General features: G+C 39.3%; 2 protein-coding genes across 2 annotated transcripts in view; one reads left to right on the top strand and one right to left on the bottom strand.

Annotated features, from left to right (window-relative positions):
- LOC140316197 (trypsin-1-like) overlaps positions 1-18,221 on the top strand; it is a 309,543-nt gene that overhangs the window by 25,598 nt on the left and 265,724 nt on the right. The gene's annotated exons all lie outside the window — the stretch shown is intronic.
- Positions 1-18,221, bottom strand: part of tmem145 (transmembrane protein 145) — a 41,129-nt gene that overhangs the window by 14,129 nt on the left and 8,779 nt on the right. Inside the window, exons 2-5 of the mRNA XM_072393920.1 lie at positions 12,463-12,537; positions 11,317-11,394; positions 9,274-9,360; positions 8,514-8,615 (exon numbers count right to left, since the gene is read on the bottom strand). Of these exons, the coding sequence (XP_072250021.1) occupies positions 8,514-8,615; positions 9,274-9,360; positions 11,317-11,394; positions 12,463-12,537 (342 nt within the window). The remainder of the gene's footprint in view (positions 1-8,513; positions 8,616-9,273; positions 9,361-11,316; positions 11,395-12,462; positions 12,538-18,221) is intronic.

Genomic DNA, 18,221 nt, shown 5'->3' on the forward strand with positions numbered 1-18,221 from the left:
TTTGACCGGTTTGGTGACAGAATATATGACATAATGTTTTCTGAGCACACTAATTCATCACTTTGTGCAACAGAAATTTTCCACTTTTCCAGTTGTCAATTTTTCACACCAGACTGCCATGTGATGAAAAGAGTGACCTCAGTAGAACTTTCTCTCTGGTACAGAACAGTGCTGTCATTTACGTTGATGCAATGGATACATCACAAAAATCTCAGCCTACCACAAATAAACAAACTTAGATTTCCTCAGACATTTTCTGTTATATGAAGACAAAATCGTCCACATCTTGCTTGGGAAGGAACTGCTTTAGTGTTGCTTTACAAGTGTAACTATGTTATGTAGTCAGTAAGTCTCCCAGCTGGACTGGAAGCACCTCAGGATCCCCTGGTGAGAAGAAGCAGTTAGAGGAGAAAGAAAAAGGGGAATCTAGGCTGTTCTGCCTGCTGTGTTGCCAGAGAGAATATGACCCACATTAAGATGAAGAAAGGAGAAACAGTTATTATCAATGTGATCCAGAGTTAAAGCTGTTTGAACAGATTTGGAAGACTTGGTAGAGCATGTAAAAAAAAAAAAAAGTGGAAATGGCATAAAGAAAGTGTCCTCATGGTAAACCGTTACTGGTATGATGTTAATTTTGGTACTTGCTCAAAACAAAAAGCATCAAACTGAAGTGAACTTGTGAGGTGAGAAAAACAGAGTCTTCCCACAAAAAACAGTCATTTTTGTGGAAAGGCTTTTCACAGGATTTGAGAACCTGGCTGCAGGGAACTGCTCCCCACCCAACAGGGAAGCATTAGTGAGGTCAGGAAGTGAGGTCAGGTGATAAAGCCTGGCTCGATGTTGGTGCTCCAACTCATCCTGAAAATGTTTAAGGTCAGGGCTTTGTGAGGGCCAAGCTCAGACTAACAATTCTGCAAATTGCCATGCTTTGTGCATGACAGAACTGTCCAACCCTGTGAAAAGCAGATTCAGAGTGTAAACACCACATGTAGCATGTAAAAAAAAGTGGAAATGGCACGGAGAACTGTACGTTCTCCTCATGGTAAACTACTGCTGGTAGGATGTTAATTTTGGCACTTGTGCAAACAAAAAGCATCAAACTGAAGTGAACTTGTGAGAAAAACGGAGGAATAGAGAGAAAAGAACAAGAGAAAGGGCACAGAGACGGGTTGACAATCAGAGCACAGAAAGCTCATTTCACACACATGCGAGTTCAAAGCCGATGGAGTTTGCGCTTGTTGCAGTGGAGCGAGGGAACAGAGAGAAGGAGGGGAAAAAAAAGAGACTTTGATTTCATTTGGCAGCTTGAGACTCCATCTCACTCCCTCTATCAAAAAGGGTGAGAAGCATGGAGCGTGCACTGCCACAAAATCAATGCAGACACAAAGAGCAAGGGAGAGAGATAAAGAGAGTGATGTAGGGAAAGTTTAAAATACAGGTGGAGAGAAAGGATGAATGAGGGAAAAGAAGCAAATGCATAGATGGGAAGAAAGATTGATGCATGGGAGATAACTTCTATGTGGGACAGAGGATGAGTTTGGTGCTGATGCTTCTCTTCAAGTTTAAAAGGCATGTATTGTACTGTACTGATATATTACACTCTGAAGGTGCTCTCACATAGACATCTGCACAACCTTACACGTCTTGCGCTCTTCTGTGTTTCTGTTAACTACACTTAAAAAGAACATACAAGACTCCTCTGAGATTGCTGCTCTGGTGTACAAGTGTTTGAATGTAGCTTGCTGTTCAGTGCAACTGGCACAGGTGTGCATACTCGACACCTGAACGAACTATGCAGTTAAGAGGCAGAAGCCGAGATATACTGATTTTAAGCCCCACGACAGATTAACCAAAAATAAAAGCACTTGATCCTGTATTCCCCTTTCAGACAGCAAATCTTTACTTTTTAATGTGAGCTCTTGTTTCTAATTTTCCATGTCTCCAGTGCAACAGTGCTGGATTCAGTGTACCTCTGAGGTGGGAAGTTGAACCTTGAAATGATCATTTTCAATCTTCGGGTGTTAGATGCACAAAGTTGGAAAAAATAGCAAGGCCTCGGGGTTCGCTTTGTTCTTTTCTACAAATGGCAAATCCCCTTCAACAGCAGTTCTCTAACCTGAAGCAGAACTAAAAGCCTGTAAAAGTCTCTTGTCTAATGTTTGATTAGAATGAGAATACGAATAGAAAGATGCTGTTATTACTATATAAGCTGCCTTTTTTTGTATTGATGAAAAATGTATGCAAAACACAAAAGTTTATAATCTGTCTTCTGATGACATTCTCTTAAGTTATACTCTGTCGAGGTTGGACATTTTGAGTTTATAGTTCCTATTAAATGTCACAAAAGTCCAAGCTGAATGAATCTGATATTATCACTAAAAACATAATCTGGGTTACTTTGTAACAACTCTCCAAAACCACAGAAGATATTACACTAGTGTCCCTGTATTTGTGCAGTGCTCCTAATATGCTGTTTTAACAGTCATTTTTGTGGAAAGGCTTTTCACAGGATTTGAGAACCTGGCTGCAGGGAACTGCTCCCCACCCAACAGGGAAGCGTTAGTGAGGTCAGGCAGAGAGGTCAGGTGATAAAGCCTGGCTCGATGTTGGTGCTCCAACTCATCCTGAAAATGTTTAAGGTCAGGGCTTTGTGAAGGCCAGCGAATTGCTTCAACAAGCTCAGACAAACAATTCTGCAAAGGGCCACGCTTTGTGCATGACAGAACTGTCCAACCCTGTGAAAAGCAGATTCAGACTAAGTGTAAACGCCATATGTAGTATTGAGTTAAAATATGGTGAGAGAAAAATAATGTTTGACAATCATTTAGGTCATTCTGAAGCAAATATTTCCTTAGTGTAGCCTCCCAGTTATGACGTCTGATGCGTTTCCATCTTATATGGTGATGAATTTGGATTCTTTCAAAAAGCACTTCTGCACCATTATCTAGCACTTTCATGATAGTCATTTAATCATGAAAATACCTGACATAAAAATAGTTATCACTAGCCGCTGATATAAGATGGCTTCTTTTGACTTATAAATAATACATAAGAATTTCACATTTAAGAACTATGCTCTGCGGTCATGCTGAGCAACACAATCTACAAATTATCAAGCCTGTTAATTGCCTATATGAGTGAATATATCTCCCATAAGACTCATAACACTATATTATTATTCCTTATTTATCAGTCTCCAGAGGTGCAGTGTTTCAAGTCTAAACTGGCCCCCCATCTGGCACAGAGGAAAAATTCTCTCCTACATGAAAGTGTTACAAAGTCTCTATGTGAGATCTATGTGGATATTGCCTCAGACTTGGGCTAAATTGAACTGCTGTGGCTTCGACACGGCTTCTAACTTTTATAGAAGAAGCATTTTCTATAAAACCGAGTGACTTGGCCAGGCTGGCAGCTGGAGCATTCTGGCCAGTTTATTTAAGCCTGCACCCATTAACAGTTGCTCTAATTTCAGCTTGTCTTTGGTTCCCAGTTGAGACGCTTTAGTGTCGTTAGCAAGACTTCTGCTTAGAATAATAAGGCAGAAATTGATTACAGCAATTCAGAGGTTTGTGTTTGAAGGACAATAAGGTTAAATTAAAGTTGCAAGCAGCGATGATCGGCCCGAGCACGTGGTAGGCGTTGGACGCCGGCTGACGCGCATCACAGCTGTCCGTCTAGTGTGGAGCAGGCTGTGAGAATCCCATGTATATGAAGACATCATCAGAAGGGTTTTTGAAAATTCATAGCGCTACAGAGCCATTTTGCTCCAGCCACACACGATATTCTATATATACATATGAGGTCCTCAGGGTGGATGTTTGTGTCAAGTTTCACGACCTTGAGATGATGATATGGCTCTCAAACCACAAACACCATAACACAACCTTTACCGCCCTTCCACGGACACAGCTTTCAGACTTTGGAAAAGTCGATCACAACTTTTAATCCCCCATGGCTGAAGAGTAACCTGACCAAGTTTGAAGCCGTTACCATTAAATCTGTAGGAGGAGTTTGATCATATGTGAGGTGTGGAAATAGAACCACCAGCAGGTTACACTATAGGTGAGTATCACTATGCGTATATGTACACAGTCAGAGTAGAGTCCCCGGCAAGCCTATGAAGTTTGGTGAAGATCAGACAATGTATGCAAAAGTCATGAGTGACTTTGTGGTTTGTGGCGAGCAGAGGCGAGTCATCAAAGTTTGAGGGTCTGCCACGGACACACCTTTTAAAATTTGGAAAATTTGATCACAGCTTCTAATACCCCATGGCTGAAGAGTAAGCACACCAAGTTAGAAGCCGTTAACATTAAATCTGTAGGAGGAGTTGGATCAAATGCGAGGTGTGGAAAGAGGCAAAATGGCACCAATTTGCATGTTCAACTCAAAATGGCCGACTTCCTGTGGACCTGGCGCTATGAAGTCCCCAGGCTGTTTTGTGCGCCTGGGCATGACGAAGGCGTGCAGCGAATTTCATCCAGCTATGCAAAACTAACCCCGACGACACGTGTATTTAGTGAATCAGTAGGGGGCGCTACAGGGTCCCTTTGAAGCAACTTTACTATGACATAGTGTCCACGAGGCCTGACACGCATGCCAAAATTTGTGAGTTTTGGCGCATGCAAAAGCACCGTAAATCACGTCCAATGCACATAGAACAATAATAATAACTCCTTCAGATACAATAGGGCTTCGCTGTTTCACAGCTCGGGCCCTAATCATCTGACAATAGATGCTGGATCTAATGGCAATTCCATTTATTTTCTAATCAGGGTGACAAAAAGTGATGACACTGTAAGTCACAAAAAGAGTTTTGCAAAAGGTAGGTCTGTATTCATGTTTTTAAGACTATATTTTTAAAGGGCGAAAATCTATATTTCCAAAATATTTTTCTTATCCATACCCAGGAGAAGAGGAAACTACTCTGCGAATTTGTCAAATCTGGACAATTTTCTTGTTAGAAAAAACCATCAAACTGAGTGCCGCAGGTCCTCTGCGCAGTAATTTGTGATAACCTAAATTAAATTTTTAACGACTGTATTTTTCTTCTGAGGACATAATCATTTGCTGTCATGATGTTTCCTGCTATAATTTATCAAGTGAATCTGACTGGAAGAGTTCTATAAGGATCAGCCTTCTTTTTCATGCAGGTGTGGGAACTGAGAGCAGTCATACATCCTCTGGTTTTAGAAAACTTTGTGAGCTGACATGGACTTATACCCACCTCAGCACAGGTATAGACTAAGATTCAAAATACATGAAAGTACAGCTGGATGGGAGAAACAAGAACAAGAGGTAAATATGGTGCAGCAGATACAGGTGAGGATGGCAGGGAAAAAGAATTAAGCAAGAGAGTAAAGAAATGAGAGCAATAAGATGGGGTGATGGAGAGGAAAAACACAATTAAGAACAGGCTGACGGAGAGGTGCAGGAGATACAGAGGTAAATAAATAGGAAATGGCATGGCACGCCTCACAGCTTGGTGACAGAGAGTTGAAAGAGAGCAGGACTTTGCCAAAGATTGTGAGCGACAGCGGGAGGAAAGATGAAGAAGTGTGAAAGCGAAACGGAAGCGAGAAGGCAAGCAGTGAGCGAGGGGTGGAAATTGGCTGTGGGACACAGTGTGCATATGTCCACGGGAGTGGAGACGAGCTTTTATACTCAAGTCCAACAGCATTAGGCAGCGTGTCTTTCAGCGGACGCAGGCATGACTCTAAACCACACTCCACAGGACGCATCCTTTCTAATCATATTCCTCCTCAGCCAACACATTCACAAACAAAGCTCCCAAAAAAATATTCAAGGGCATGAGTTCTCACACACAATTACACACAGAATCCAGAGCACACTCGTTTGACACCATGTCATTGGTAAGCAGGCACTCTGTGATACACACTGAGCAGAAATGTCAGTTATTTACTCCTACTTTCATAATGCCATGAAAACACTGCTCACAAAGAACACAACAACACACATGTACTCCTTGGCGAAGGAGCATCTATCATCACTGAGCTGTCATTACGCAGACTCATGATATCTATCTACGCTGAGTGCCCCAATCCAGAAGCATATCAACAAACAAACACATGATAGCTACTAGGGTTGCACTTATCGATTATTTTAATAATCGATGAATCTGCCATAGTAATGGATCGATTACTTGAATAATCGGACAAGCCTTTTTTCCTTTTCTTCGAAGATCTTGTCAAAATGCGACAGAGCAGCACTAAGTAGATGCTTGGACATGGAAGTTGTGCTATTGTGAAACACTAGCTCAGCCTTGCAGTGTACGCATTGTACGGTCATTTTGAGTTTGAAATGTTCCCACACTTGACACTTTTTTTTGGGTGTTGCTCTGCTGACTGCATGATCTGTTGCGGCTATCAAACAATCACATCCTTTGAATGGCGTTTTGGTGTTTTTCTCCCCTCTTTTCCGTCTTCTCAAACCCCAGCTGGTCGAGGCGGATGGCCACCCTTCCTGAGTCTGGTTCTGCCAGAGGTTTCTTCCTGTTAAAAGGGAGTCGTTCCTTTCCACAGTCGCCACAGGCACGCTCAGGACGGGAGATTGGACTGAAGACAAGTTTCGGTGCAATCTGTTGGTTTCCTTAGCTAGGATATTATTTTTTGAATTGGCTCTATATGAATTAATTGGATTATGATTACAATTAATTGAATTCCAATTGGCTTGAACTGGACTATATTATTTAAGTGCCTTGAGATGACAACTGTTGTAATTTGGCACTATATAAATAAAATTGAATTAAATTAAATTGAAACAAGCATGCTACTCGTCTAAGTCATGTAACCAGAAGAGATGAAAAAAGAAAAAGCTACACGTGGATTGAAAACACTTCAATCATAATTTGATTATTTGTTTCAGCGCTAGAAGCTACCATGTTGCTTCTTTTGTTCCCCTGGCACAAAGGTAAGTCCCATCACAACGGAAACAACATAACGCTAAAAGTGCTGAAAGCAAACAAACCAAGAGGCTACAGCACAGTCCTTAAAGGGCATTCAGAGAATACACTGATAAATCAGTTGTAACATACAGTAATGTGCATTTCTTTATATTTTGCATCCTCGCAGCCAGATTTTCTTGTCGTCTTTCAAGCCATTTGTTCTCCTGGCTTTCTGAAGGCCTTTCAAAGTTTCAGTTCAGACTTTGTACCAGAACGTTTTCAGAGGAATGTGTTTGTACTTTTGTTGTTTGTTTGTGAAGCAATTTAACAATGACCTATGAATAATCAGAAGATAAAAAGGAACCTAACTCAAAGAATGTTGTGCTGACATGTAACAGACAACTCAGCAATAAAAGAGTTTTAAATTGGAGGACAAAAGAAAAAGTGATTAGTCTAAAAAGACAATCTACAGCAGATATAAAATGAAGTCCATAAAAAATGCAGAAAGAAATCCATCAAAGACCTGACACGGGACCTGAGAGATGCACCTGGACCTTCGGTTGATCCATATACCGTTCACTGTAGTCTCATCAGAAATGGTCTCCATGGAAGAGTGGCTGTCAAGAAGCCATTCTTAAGAAAGTCAAACGGGGAGAAAAGGCTGAGGTATGCCAACCGACTCAAGAACTGGGCTGAAAGTCAGTGACGACAGATCTTATGGAGGGATGAATCCTCACCAGAGCCTGGACCTCAACATTAGTGAAGCAGTGTGGGATCATCTTGACAACATCCAAACTAGAGCCATGGAAAGTTCTTACATGGAAACTATTTACAAAGACTTCTCAAAGAAATGACAAAAAAAAAAGAGGGTTCAGGCTGTAATAATACCAAATATTGGCTTTAAAGTTTTTTGGTTTTTTTTGGAATATTACAAACTCAGATTTTGCTCCTTGTACTGTATTTCCAGTCATGTTTTCACATTCTAATACAACCCTGAACCTCTGTCCTGTTGTTCTGGCAACAAATAAAGAAATGATGAGTGGCTTAAAACATTTGCACAGAAAAATATACTCTCTAAGAAACATTGTTTGGGTGATCGGTTCTGATGGTTTGAAATCAAAGAGCAGTTTTGAAAACTTGTATTTAGATACCCACTTTAAGGTTTTTATTTATTTACTTTTTTGTGCCCATTTACATAACATCATATTTTCACCTGAGCTTTCCATTTTAATATCTATTTCTGCTGCTTGCACCTCAATTCTATTTGAGTCTTTTGAATGAACAAAAAAATATATAAAACCTGGATTTAATGTTGAAAAACGTAACGAGTCACATTTCAGTCATTTTATAAATAAAGACCAGCAAAAAAAGTAGCTCTCCTAACTACCATTTATTCTAAGAGGGAATCACTCTTTGGGTTAATGGGGAGGCAAAGTGATGACGCTGATACTGACTTTCTGAATAGAGAAAGAACACAAAAAGAAAATACATGGGTGGGTTTGTACACAAGCCCTCCTCCACGCATCTTCACGTCAAACACTTGGCAATCATCCTGCCCTTGTTAAGGAGAAAGAGGCAACAGTGTCTGGGAGGGTCAGAGGTCAGTGCTTACCCCACACTTGCTGAGAGCAATATACCACCATCTCTCTCTCACCGAACGGAAGCTGCGGCCACCCACGCAGCTCAGAACCTCTTCGTTGCCATCGCCTTCCACCTGAGAGAGAAGAAATGCACGGAGGGGGCGGTGCACAGAGGATGTTGTTATTCCAAACAGGCAACACATTTTTCCTCAGAGACACGCAGGGTTGTCACACTAGCGTGGGAGCCTGAGACATCAAGATACAAGCATATTTCACACCCAAATATAGCTTGAAATGGGGCAACAAGATCTATTAACCACAACAGAAAACGGAAACACACTGGCAATCACATCTCCTAATGTAATAAACAAACAAGCTGCGTGTCTTGTTAAAAAAAAATAAAAAATGTGAGTTTAAAATAAATCGAGTAAGAGGAAATCAAAATCTTTTAAAACATCCCAGTTGGACTGGGATGCATCATCTACAATAAAAAATAAATCAGTAGAATGCAATGAAACGGATTAAGATCAATTAGCCCTCACTCCCGCTGTATCGGTGTCTCCGTTTATTGGTTTCCCATTTTACATGCAATCAGGAAGGTGAAAATCCAGGTTTTCAAAACATGACTCAGACATGAGCTGTACATCAAGATACAGGGTCAGAGCTCGATTCTATTTACAGAAAAATCTAAACACCCGATTATACTGTTTTCTGTTTTGGGACAGCATGCTGCTCATTGCAGCCATGCACATTTATGTAAATACATTTGTGTGTGTGTGTGTGTGTTCTTACCACACATCCTGACCAGGTGTAACGTGTGGTGAGATTGATGACCTGGTTGTTTTCAGGCCTCAGCACTGCTTCCTTCTGGTAGCAGTTCTTCCGTCAGCAGACAAAGGAAAATTCAATTAAAAACCCGCACTAAAAATGAATGCAGCTACATCTGCAGTGTAGGCAGCCTTGTCAGTGTGGCTGCTGTGGAACAACGTTTTTAAAAACCAGTGGACATTTATTCAGTCGACTTGTCTTTATTTGAAATAAGTGCACTGCACAGAAAGTGAAAACACAGACAAAGTGTTGAATATTTACTCAAGTTCAGCTATTTTGTGTCTCATTTGTTGTCTGGCCATTAGCCCTCCTGCTCTCTAAATGATTTCCATTGTGGTTTATTACCACAATGAAGCCTTTATATATCAAGAACTATTAATGAAATTGTTTTCTCATTTATCTCTCATCTTTTTTGCAGCTGCAATAAAAACAAACCTTTTTGTCTTTTCTGTGATGGATTTGAAAATGTGTGACATCTTAATAATGGTAAGTGGAGAAAGAGGGCCAGAGTGTATGAATCTGGGAATCTGACACCAGAATCTGTCAGCAAGTCAATAAGCGGCCCATGCGTGCACTCGAAATATCTCAACACGATGTCACATCTGTGTGTCAGATGATGTCAGGCAGAAGAAGGCGACACCAATGCCCAAATGATTTCAGCATTGAGTCACAACGTGACAGGTATTTGTGTCGATATTATAGTATTTCTTGCGTTGCAAAATCATTTTAGCATAGATTTTTCATTTATGTACGTTATGCCACATAACACCTGTGAGCCCTAATAACAGATTCTTAACTTAAAACAACTAATTAACTATTCTTAACTTAGAAAACCCTGTAATAGCAAAAGAAGCAGGTACATCAGATAGCATACAATAAGACCGAGTTGTTTAAGTGCAGCTTTAAAAAAGGGTGAGCGGAGAGCATTAATGTCTGCATATGATAAATTGTTGCATTATATAATATTCATTAGTTGTGAGAGCAATTCAATGTTGATTTTATAGGCTAAATTATGTTACATCTTTTAGTACCAGCTGAGTCTGCTATATGCAGGCAAACATTAAGAATTGATGCATGCTGCTTCTATAGCTTAGGGAGAGACCAGTTATCATAAATCCACTCTGTCTCTCTGCAGGCGTCGATATCAAATCATGAAATCAGACAGATTTTATTTGACCTCTGCATAGATAGAGTATCACAGAATAATATTCCTGAAGTTCAGAAACAGTCTAAAGGCATACAGTTGTGTCTTTTATGTGATCTTTTTTTCCTTTTGTTTCCAATATTGGCTTTGCACTCCAGTAGATTTTTTAATAAAAGAGCAGCCACAAGACTCAAATGCTGACTTACAGCTTCAAGGGTATTTCAGTGTGCACAGTCATATTGGGTGAATAGAGTTGGAATCCTAGCTATTTTATCCATATAGTTTACAGATTACACAGGGTTGCAATTCATCCAGAATCACTGTTTATATAACCAAATTAAGTTCAAAGTCTACATTTCACCCTCATAATGACTGTTTTGTTTCAAATTTAATGTTCTGTTTAATCATTAAAAAAGTCTCCAAATGTAGATTTTATTAGAACATGCCTTTAATTTTGCGCTAGCTGTAGCAAAACGCTGGCATAGATTTGCAGAAAATCTTAAAATCTTATCATTTTTAATGGAGCAGCTTCAGCTCAGGCAGAACTCTCTGGTGTCCCAATTTGTGTTAAGGAATCTGCATCATACCATCCTTGATCGCTGCATGTATCATCAATAAAACAGTGATCTCCTGTTAATTAAAAGCTCCCATTTAAAAAAAAAACCTCAACTTTTCAAGAACCTTCAGCCTGTTTTTTTGTTTGTTTGCTTTTGAGCTACATAAGAAGTGTGTGATCCCTTCAAGTTCAAGTTACACTGTTAAAATTTAGTGCCACCACTCTTCATTACAACTGCAACATGTGGATAGGCAGGATTTTTCTCTGATCAGAGTTTGTCACAATGCAGAAGCTGTCAGAATCTCACCTTTTCAGACCTCTTGTACACAGCTGGCCACTGAGAGCTGTCATCAAAGTAGAGCAGTATGTTCTGACAGCAACGAGACTACACAAAAGAGACAAGGAAAGAGAAAGAGATTACATTGGGATGCGTATAGATCAAAGAGTCAGTGAGACGATTGGAGATTTGTGGGACAAAACAGTTTTTTCTAAAGTCAATCGTCTCCAACATGGAAAAAAAAAGGAAAGCTTTAAGAGGAAGAGTTGAAGAACAAACAGATACCACAAGCTAAAATGAGAAAAAGGAAGGACTGGTGGATGGAGAAAAGGGGACTAGGGAATCACAGCGGGGGCAGCCAGAAGAAGGAGGGCAAAGTACTGCTGTAGCATCAGTTAAATGAAGGATAGTTATAGAAAGCTTACTGGGTGGAAGATACTGCAGAAAAAAAAAAAATGGGGGAAAAAATGTTGGAAAAGAAGACAAGCACGCTCACTGCCAGACCACAAAGATTATCAGAAGATAACACAACCCAGGCAAACTGACTGGGATGCTGTGTGAAATAAAATATAAAGTGTCATGAAATTCAACAGTTAATTGAAAATAGCAGGAATAAAACACATTACATTTTGAGATATACATGCTCATTTTGAATTTGACGTCAGTGATATATTTCAAATAAGTGTTGGGAATCTTTACTACGGTGTTGCATCGCCTTTTATTCCTTTATAAAACAAAAATAAAGCTTTTGGGAAGTGAAAACACAGACGTTTGTGGATTTTAAAGCAAAAACATTTTCATATTCTTGATGGGTATATTTTAATAAAAAAAACTCAACTGTTGTTTTATCATCATTTTGCTGAAATAAACAAGACCTTCCCATAAAAATGTTATTGTCTGGAGCTCTAAACCCTGTATTTATCTTTCAGCATTCCCTTTTTACTGCCTCTGTTTCTCTATTTATCTATATTTCTTTCCTCTATATCTAAAAACATCTGAGGTTCTGTACAAATTACAACTAAACATAAGCTTTACGTCCTTTTTTTAAAAAACTATTTGAACATCACTGCATATTTTTTTAGACAGCTTCCCAATCTTTTTTGAGACAGAATTGTAAATCAGGCTTTAAAGAAATAAACTTGTGATCTGAAAAGAAAACGTTGTTGGGTATCTTACCTTTGGATAGCGGAATCGGAAATCCAGTCGCCCAAAGTCAGTGAGAAAGCAGAAGCGTGTCAGAAAAACCCAGTCCTATAGAAGCAGGGGACAGACAAAAAATTAACATGTGGATAAAGAAAAGCAGAAACACAAATCTAAAGTCACACTTGTGGTTCTTCAAGTCTGTCTGTAGGCACAGCAGTGCTGAGCTATATGTTGATGTAAAGGTGCCAGAATGCTCTCGATAACAATGCTAACGTCTCGATGTTTACCACACACACAATTTCTTACCATGCAACTTAGTTTTATGTGATAGAAATCTGCTAATAAGAACAAAACAGACAGTTCAGCTGAGGCAAACCAGAAAGTCATCATATTTGCAAGTTCACAAGGATGTTTTATATTTGTCCCCGCTAACAATAAGTTAATTAGTTTACCCTGAAATTTAGATTCTTTAGAAAAAATTTAAAAAAAAACTTTGTTAGAAAAAAAAAAAACTTTTTTTAAATATATATTTTGGGTTCTAGTAGCAATTCCCTGACAGTTGAGGGAGAGACTGTAAAAGAGGCAGAGAGGGGTGAATGACTCACAGTAAACGGCCATGGAGAGGAATTTAAATCCAGGCTGCTGCAACAAGGAATATTAGCTTTGTGCCTGCGGTGCCAGCCAAATCAGGTGGGCTACTTGGGACCCTGACAGACTCATTTTAAGAGAAGACTGTAATCAAAACTAGAAGTATACAGCTGAGAGTTATTTCAGATTATTCAAAGAAATCATCTTGATTGACTATCACTGAAACCGTTCAAGGGAAATGTTGCTGTAACTCCTGATTTTGTCCAAAATTCTAAATATTCTCTGATGAGGGACAAGTAGAAAAGTGGTCTGAAGTGTTTGCTCTGCCAGTTCATGTGTCGTTTGGAAAAAAAAAATTACAGTTTGTGCAATTTGCCACAAATTTTGATCTAAATAACCGCCTAATTAAAGTCACGGTCAGCTCTGATAGTCAGTACAGGTACCTGCGCATGTTGAGTCAAGCTCAACCAGGCCATTTAACTGGGCCACCGGCCTCGTCCCAGTTTACATTCATGGGAGCGGAATTTAGTTACTGACTGAAGCATGTCTGACGCATAGGGCTGATTTTCAGTCCATTTCTGAAGCCGTCTGAGAAAAGGAACAGAAAAATATGTGAATAAGAGCAGTTTGTAATTCAGTTGTATTAACAAACACTTTAGAGGAGCATATGGAGCACCTTGGCCCTTTTGAGTCCAGTGGACCACATATATATGGGAGATTGAACCCCAATCGTATTATCTTGCATTACTCTGGATTGGAAAAGCTCGATTTTGTATGATGTCCTTCAGAATAACATCCACTTCAAAAGTCCAGTTTTAGTTAGACTAACACAATCATCTTTTTTTCCAAAGTCATGTGAACACACAATTAAATCAACAGTTAACATACAACAAAATATATATATTTAAATTCATGAAAATCTATCAAATCCTCAAAAGAAATTCTTCAATACGTGAAAAGAGAAAAGGTTTTAGAGACGCTTATGAGGTAAAAGATTTATAGGAGGAGCTCCAGAGAAGAAATGAGAGTTGGTGAAGACATTAATGGGACTATAAAGAAGAGCTAGAGTGGGAAAGGGAGTTATAACAGTAGAGAAGAGTTTCAGGGACATTGAAGCAAAACAAAATAATAAAAAGCCACAATGAAAGAAGTTTGTAGAAGAAAATATCAAGAACAAATTAGGAGGTGTGCCACGAGGTTAAACTTGAAGAGAAAGTAAACAAAAAGAGGATTAAGACTGTTGAGCACTTTAATAAACAAAATAAAAAGCACTGTCTGTCCTCAATATTATACCGCCATCAGCTTGGCAGTATGAGGCCAGATAATAGTGCTGATAGTGTACTTCAGTGAGATTACATAAGGCACTGCAGCAGTGTTGGCATGGCAGATCTGTCACTGGTGCTCTCTCTCTCATATATATATATATATATATATATATTCTATACAGCTGTGGGCAGACATATTCTGTAGATATGGATCACAGTGCCGAACACAGCACTAACGCCACATCACTGATAATATATGCTGTTTACACACACTTCTGTACCTGGATCACTGCCCGGTATGAATTGGCCCAAACGGGGCAGGAAGAATAAATGAAGGGTTCTGGACCAGACTGAGACATCAGATCCTTCAGAAGTAGTAACACCTGATCTAATTTAGCAAATAACAACTGTCTAATAATTACAATATAAAAGATAGACTGATAGAATTCTGAAGGTTTGTAGTAAACTTACCATTTCAGAGCTTTTAAGATGTTGAGCTCTAAAATAATTTCTGTAATTTTAGCTTCTGATATATTTGTCTTGTTTGATAATAAAGAGAAAACCCTTTGGGGTCTGCTTGTCGAGCAAGAAAATCAAAAGAAGCTGCATTTACAATAGGCCTTAACTTTGAATTTTTTGTTACATTTTATCAGCCAGAAATGCTTCAAATCTCGAGTTGCATACCAAGACAGTACAGCAACTGATAAAGATCAATGATATTAAACAAGTCTCTAATTTAGATTAAGAAATGGCAAGAGAATAAGTAGAAGATAATGCATGCGATTGCTGAGAGCTTTGGCAGCTTGCTTGCAGCTGCTGAAGCTGGCAACAGCTGCATCTCTCCTGCAGCTCTTTGGATCCAGCCTGTACTTGCAGCAGCAGGCTCGGCGCTTGTTTGAAGCTGGCAGAGACATGTAGATCAAACCAGCTGAGCAAATATCTTTGTAAGCGCATCCATAGCCAAAACTAGATATGAAAAAAAATCTCCTGAACATACTTAACATTTTAACTTTGGAGCCATGTAGCTAAAGCTGCATGTAGGACTATAAGAGTTGCACGTGCACCCATTTTTTAAACTTATTTTAAAGCAAACATTTTCACTGTTATTGCTCAGCAAGTATTGAGGTTCTGCTGTACTGTATTTTCCAGGACAACATTTTAACGCAGGTGCAAAACATGGTCACAGAAGTCTGGGCTAATTCCAGTTTTTCAGGTGACATTTTCTGCTTTGTTGTGGACTTAGTGGAACAAGGACAACCTAGCACAGTAAGCTGTGTGATGAAGGGCTGCACATGACTGCTCAGCTCAAACCCATTAGCAGGGCAGCCGACTCAATTATTATTGACGTATCCTTTATCTAAACACCATGAGCTCGGTTTGCTGTGCTGCAAAGAAATACAGCCATTTCCAGTCTCTCTAACATTCCTTTTCTGAGTATTCTGCATTACTGAACCACAGGTTACTATTTCAACTGGAGCAGAATACTTAAGCCATAAAAAAAAAATAAAGAAAAAAAAGCAAAGAAGAAAACAGACTCCGACCAAATGAATTCCTTTCCGGTGAGGTTAGTGTTGGTCTACTTCACTGCAGATATACTCTGTCGGTATTTCTGTATTTATTCTTATTTTGCTGTGTAATTTCAAGGCTGTAATCTTTGGGCAGAGGGTGTGTACACACCAGCCAATAATGGCACAAATTCCTACCAGAAAAATTAATAAAAAAACCTTTACACACACATATGTACTTTCTTGACAGAAGGTGACTTTTACATAAAATCCACCATGACCTTGCAGGGTTGTGTGGGAGAGTGTTTCTGTTTCTGAACAAAACCAATGTAAAACATCAGTAGATTGACTTTTCATATCTCTCATTTTTCAGTCCATAGCTCTTTCGGCTGTTATGCCACATTCACTGGCAACTTTATTTTTAGATCTCCAGCTAAGAAAAATCTAAGTAAAAACACCACAAGAAGTTGTGTATCAGTAAAACTACTTTGAGTTCTGTTTAAAATCAGCAGCTTAAAAAAAAAAATAAATAAATACCATCCTCGTGTTTTATTGTATGAATGCTGAAAGCTTAAATGCAAAAACAAAGAAAAAGAAAACCACCTTAACAGGCTTCTATCATCAAAAACCTGACATCTGGTAAACATTATCCATTCGTTATGACCACGTCTGTGCACAAGGGAACACACAATTCCCTGAATACTCTTTATTTTGTGTCTATGGTGACTTTTGGCAGAAGGCATCACTGTCAGAAAAGAACCTTAGCAGTTCCAGCTGTGGACGGCATGTCGTAATATCATACCGATGCTAATATTATTCTTAATTAGCCAACTCTCAGTCAGTGTGTGGGCTTGTGCTGTTATCCGACACCAGAAACAGACAAATATGTAAATGAGAACAGCTTCACTGGGAATGTAGCTGTATTAAAATACAGCATATCTGAGCAAATACAGAGGTAGAGAAGGAAATAGGTGGCAATGTTGGCCACAGTAGCTGAACATTGTGACACAAATCTACACAGGTTTTCCTATTTGTTGTGTGGGGGAACGGTGGTCAAATATGAAAGAAATTCACATCTTCAGTTTCTAAGATGACTGGATAATGAGGTGATAATAGATTAATCTCATGTTTGCTCAACAGAACTTTGATTTTCTTACAGCTGAGACATTTTAGACTTAGCAGAAGTGTGGACATCACTACGGCGCACCCCAGACATGTTTCCATTTGCAAGTGAAGCAAATCTTAAGCAATCTTTTTGAAAAGCTGCAGAAAAATAAATGTGAATCAGACCAATTCCCATAGACTCGTTTGAAGCGACAAGGCTATGGAGCGTTGTCAGTGGGTGGTGGTATGGGTTACATTGCTGGTGGTTATGACTCAACTGAAAAAGCAGCTGGTCTAACTGAAAACTATATCTGATACCTCAAGGAGAAAAAAAATAACAGATACTGTGGGTGTATACATATCTTGTGGGTGTTTAGACAAACAGCGGACATGAGATTATGTTTAAAAAGAAAAATATAACAACTGCATTTTGCATATGTCCCCTTTAATGTCAACCTTGTTAGAAATTTAAAAAAAATCCAATTTGTAAATATTTCTACTTTAGAGTTAATGAATCTGTAAATGGTTTCCTTTAGGGGTGTAAAGATGAAGTGATGTGAATTGGAACTCAAAATTAACATGTTTAATCAAATTGTAATAATATGTAATCAGATATAAATCACACTGAATAAAACACATGATTTTACATTGATGTATTGTAGAATTATCTTCTAAATTATGGTTACTTCACTTTAAATCAACTGTACTCTTAAACTCTTAAATAAAAAACATGACCAAAACTTGTTTTATGCTATATTTTGAATCAGTTTCAGCTTCCCCAAGGACTGGACGTCCTCCTTATTAAAAATAGGCTTTAAGGTTGGATACTATGGGCTTTTGATCTCCGACCAACCAAGTAAACTCCCCATGCACCATTATACTGTAATTACCTCTGCCCAGCGTTCTCCCTACATAAACAAGCACAGTAATTTCTGTGCTGAGAAATAAAGTGCAACCATAGCAGTGTAGCGGGGCCAGCACTGCTGCCTCCATATATCACAGCAAACAAAACCACAGCCATATTTCAGTTACTGCCAGCCGGCTTCAGGCCCCTGAGCCTCTGCGTTATAATTCATGGCAAAAGTCAGAGACTCACGCCCACCTCTGTGCATCGTCCTGGGTGACGCTTAAGGCTGTAACCATGGCAACCAAGGCAGCAGGGAGAAGCACTGACCCAGAGATGAATCCCTGGGGTGAGCTGAGAGGGGTAGTTGAGGTTGAAAAGGTGGGAATGAGGGGGGTATCATTTAGCTCACCACAGGCCAGGACAGTGAAAGACCCCTTTGTTGGAAAAACACACAAAAAATATCTGTCACACACACATAGGCAC

This window comes from Leuresthes tenuis, unplaced genomic scaffold (genome assembly GCF_036924035.1).
Source record: "Leuresthes tenuis unplaced genomic scaffold, fLeuTen1.0.hap1 SCAF_10, whole genome shotgun sequence".
Taxonomy (NCBI): Eukaryota; Metazoa; Chordata; class Actinopteri; order Atheriniformes; family Atherinopsidae; genus Leuresthes; species Leuresthes tenuis.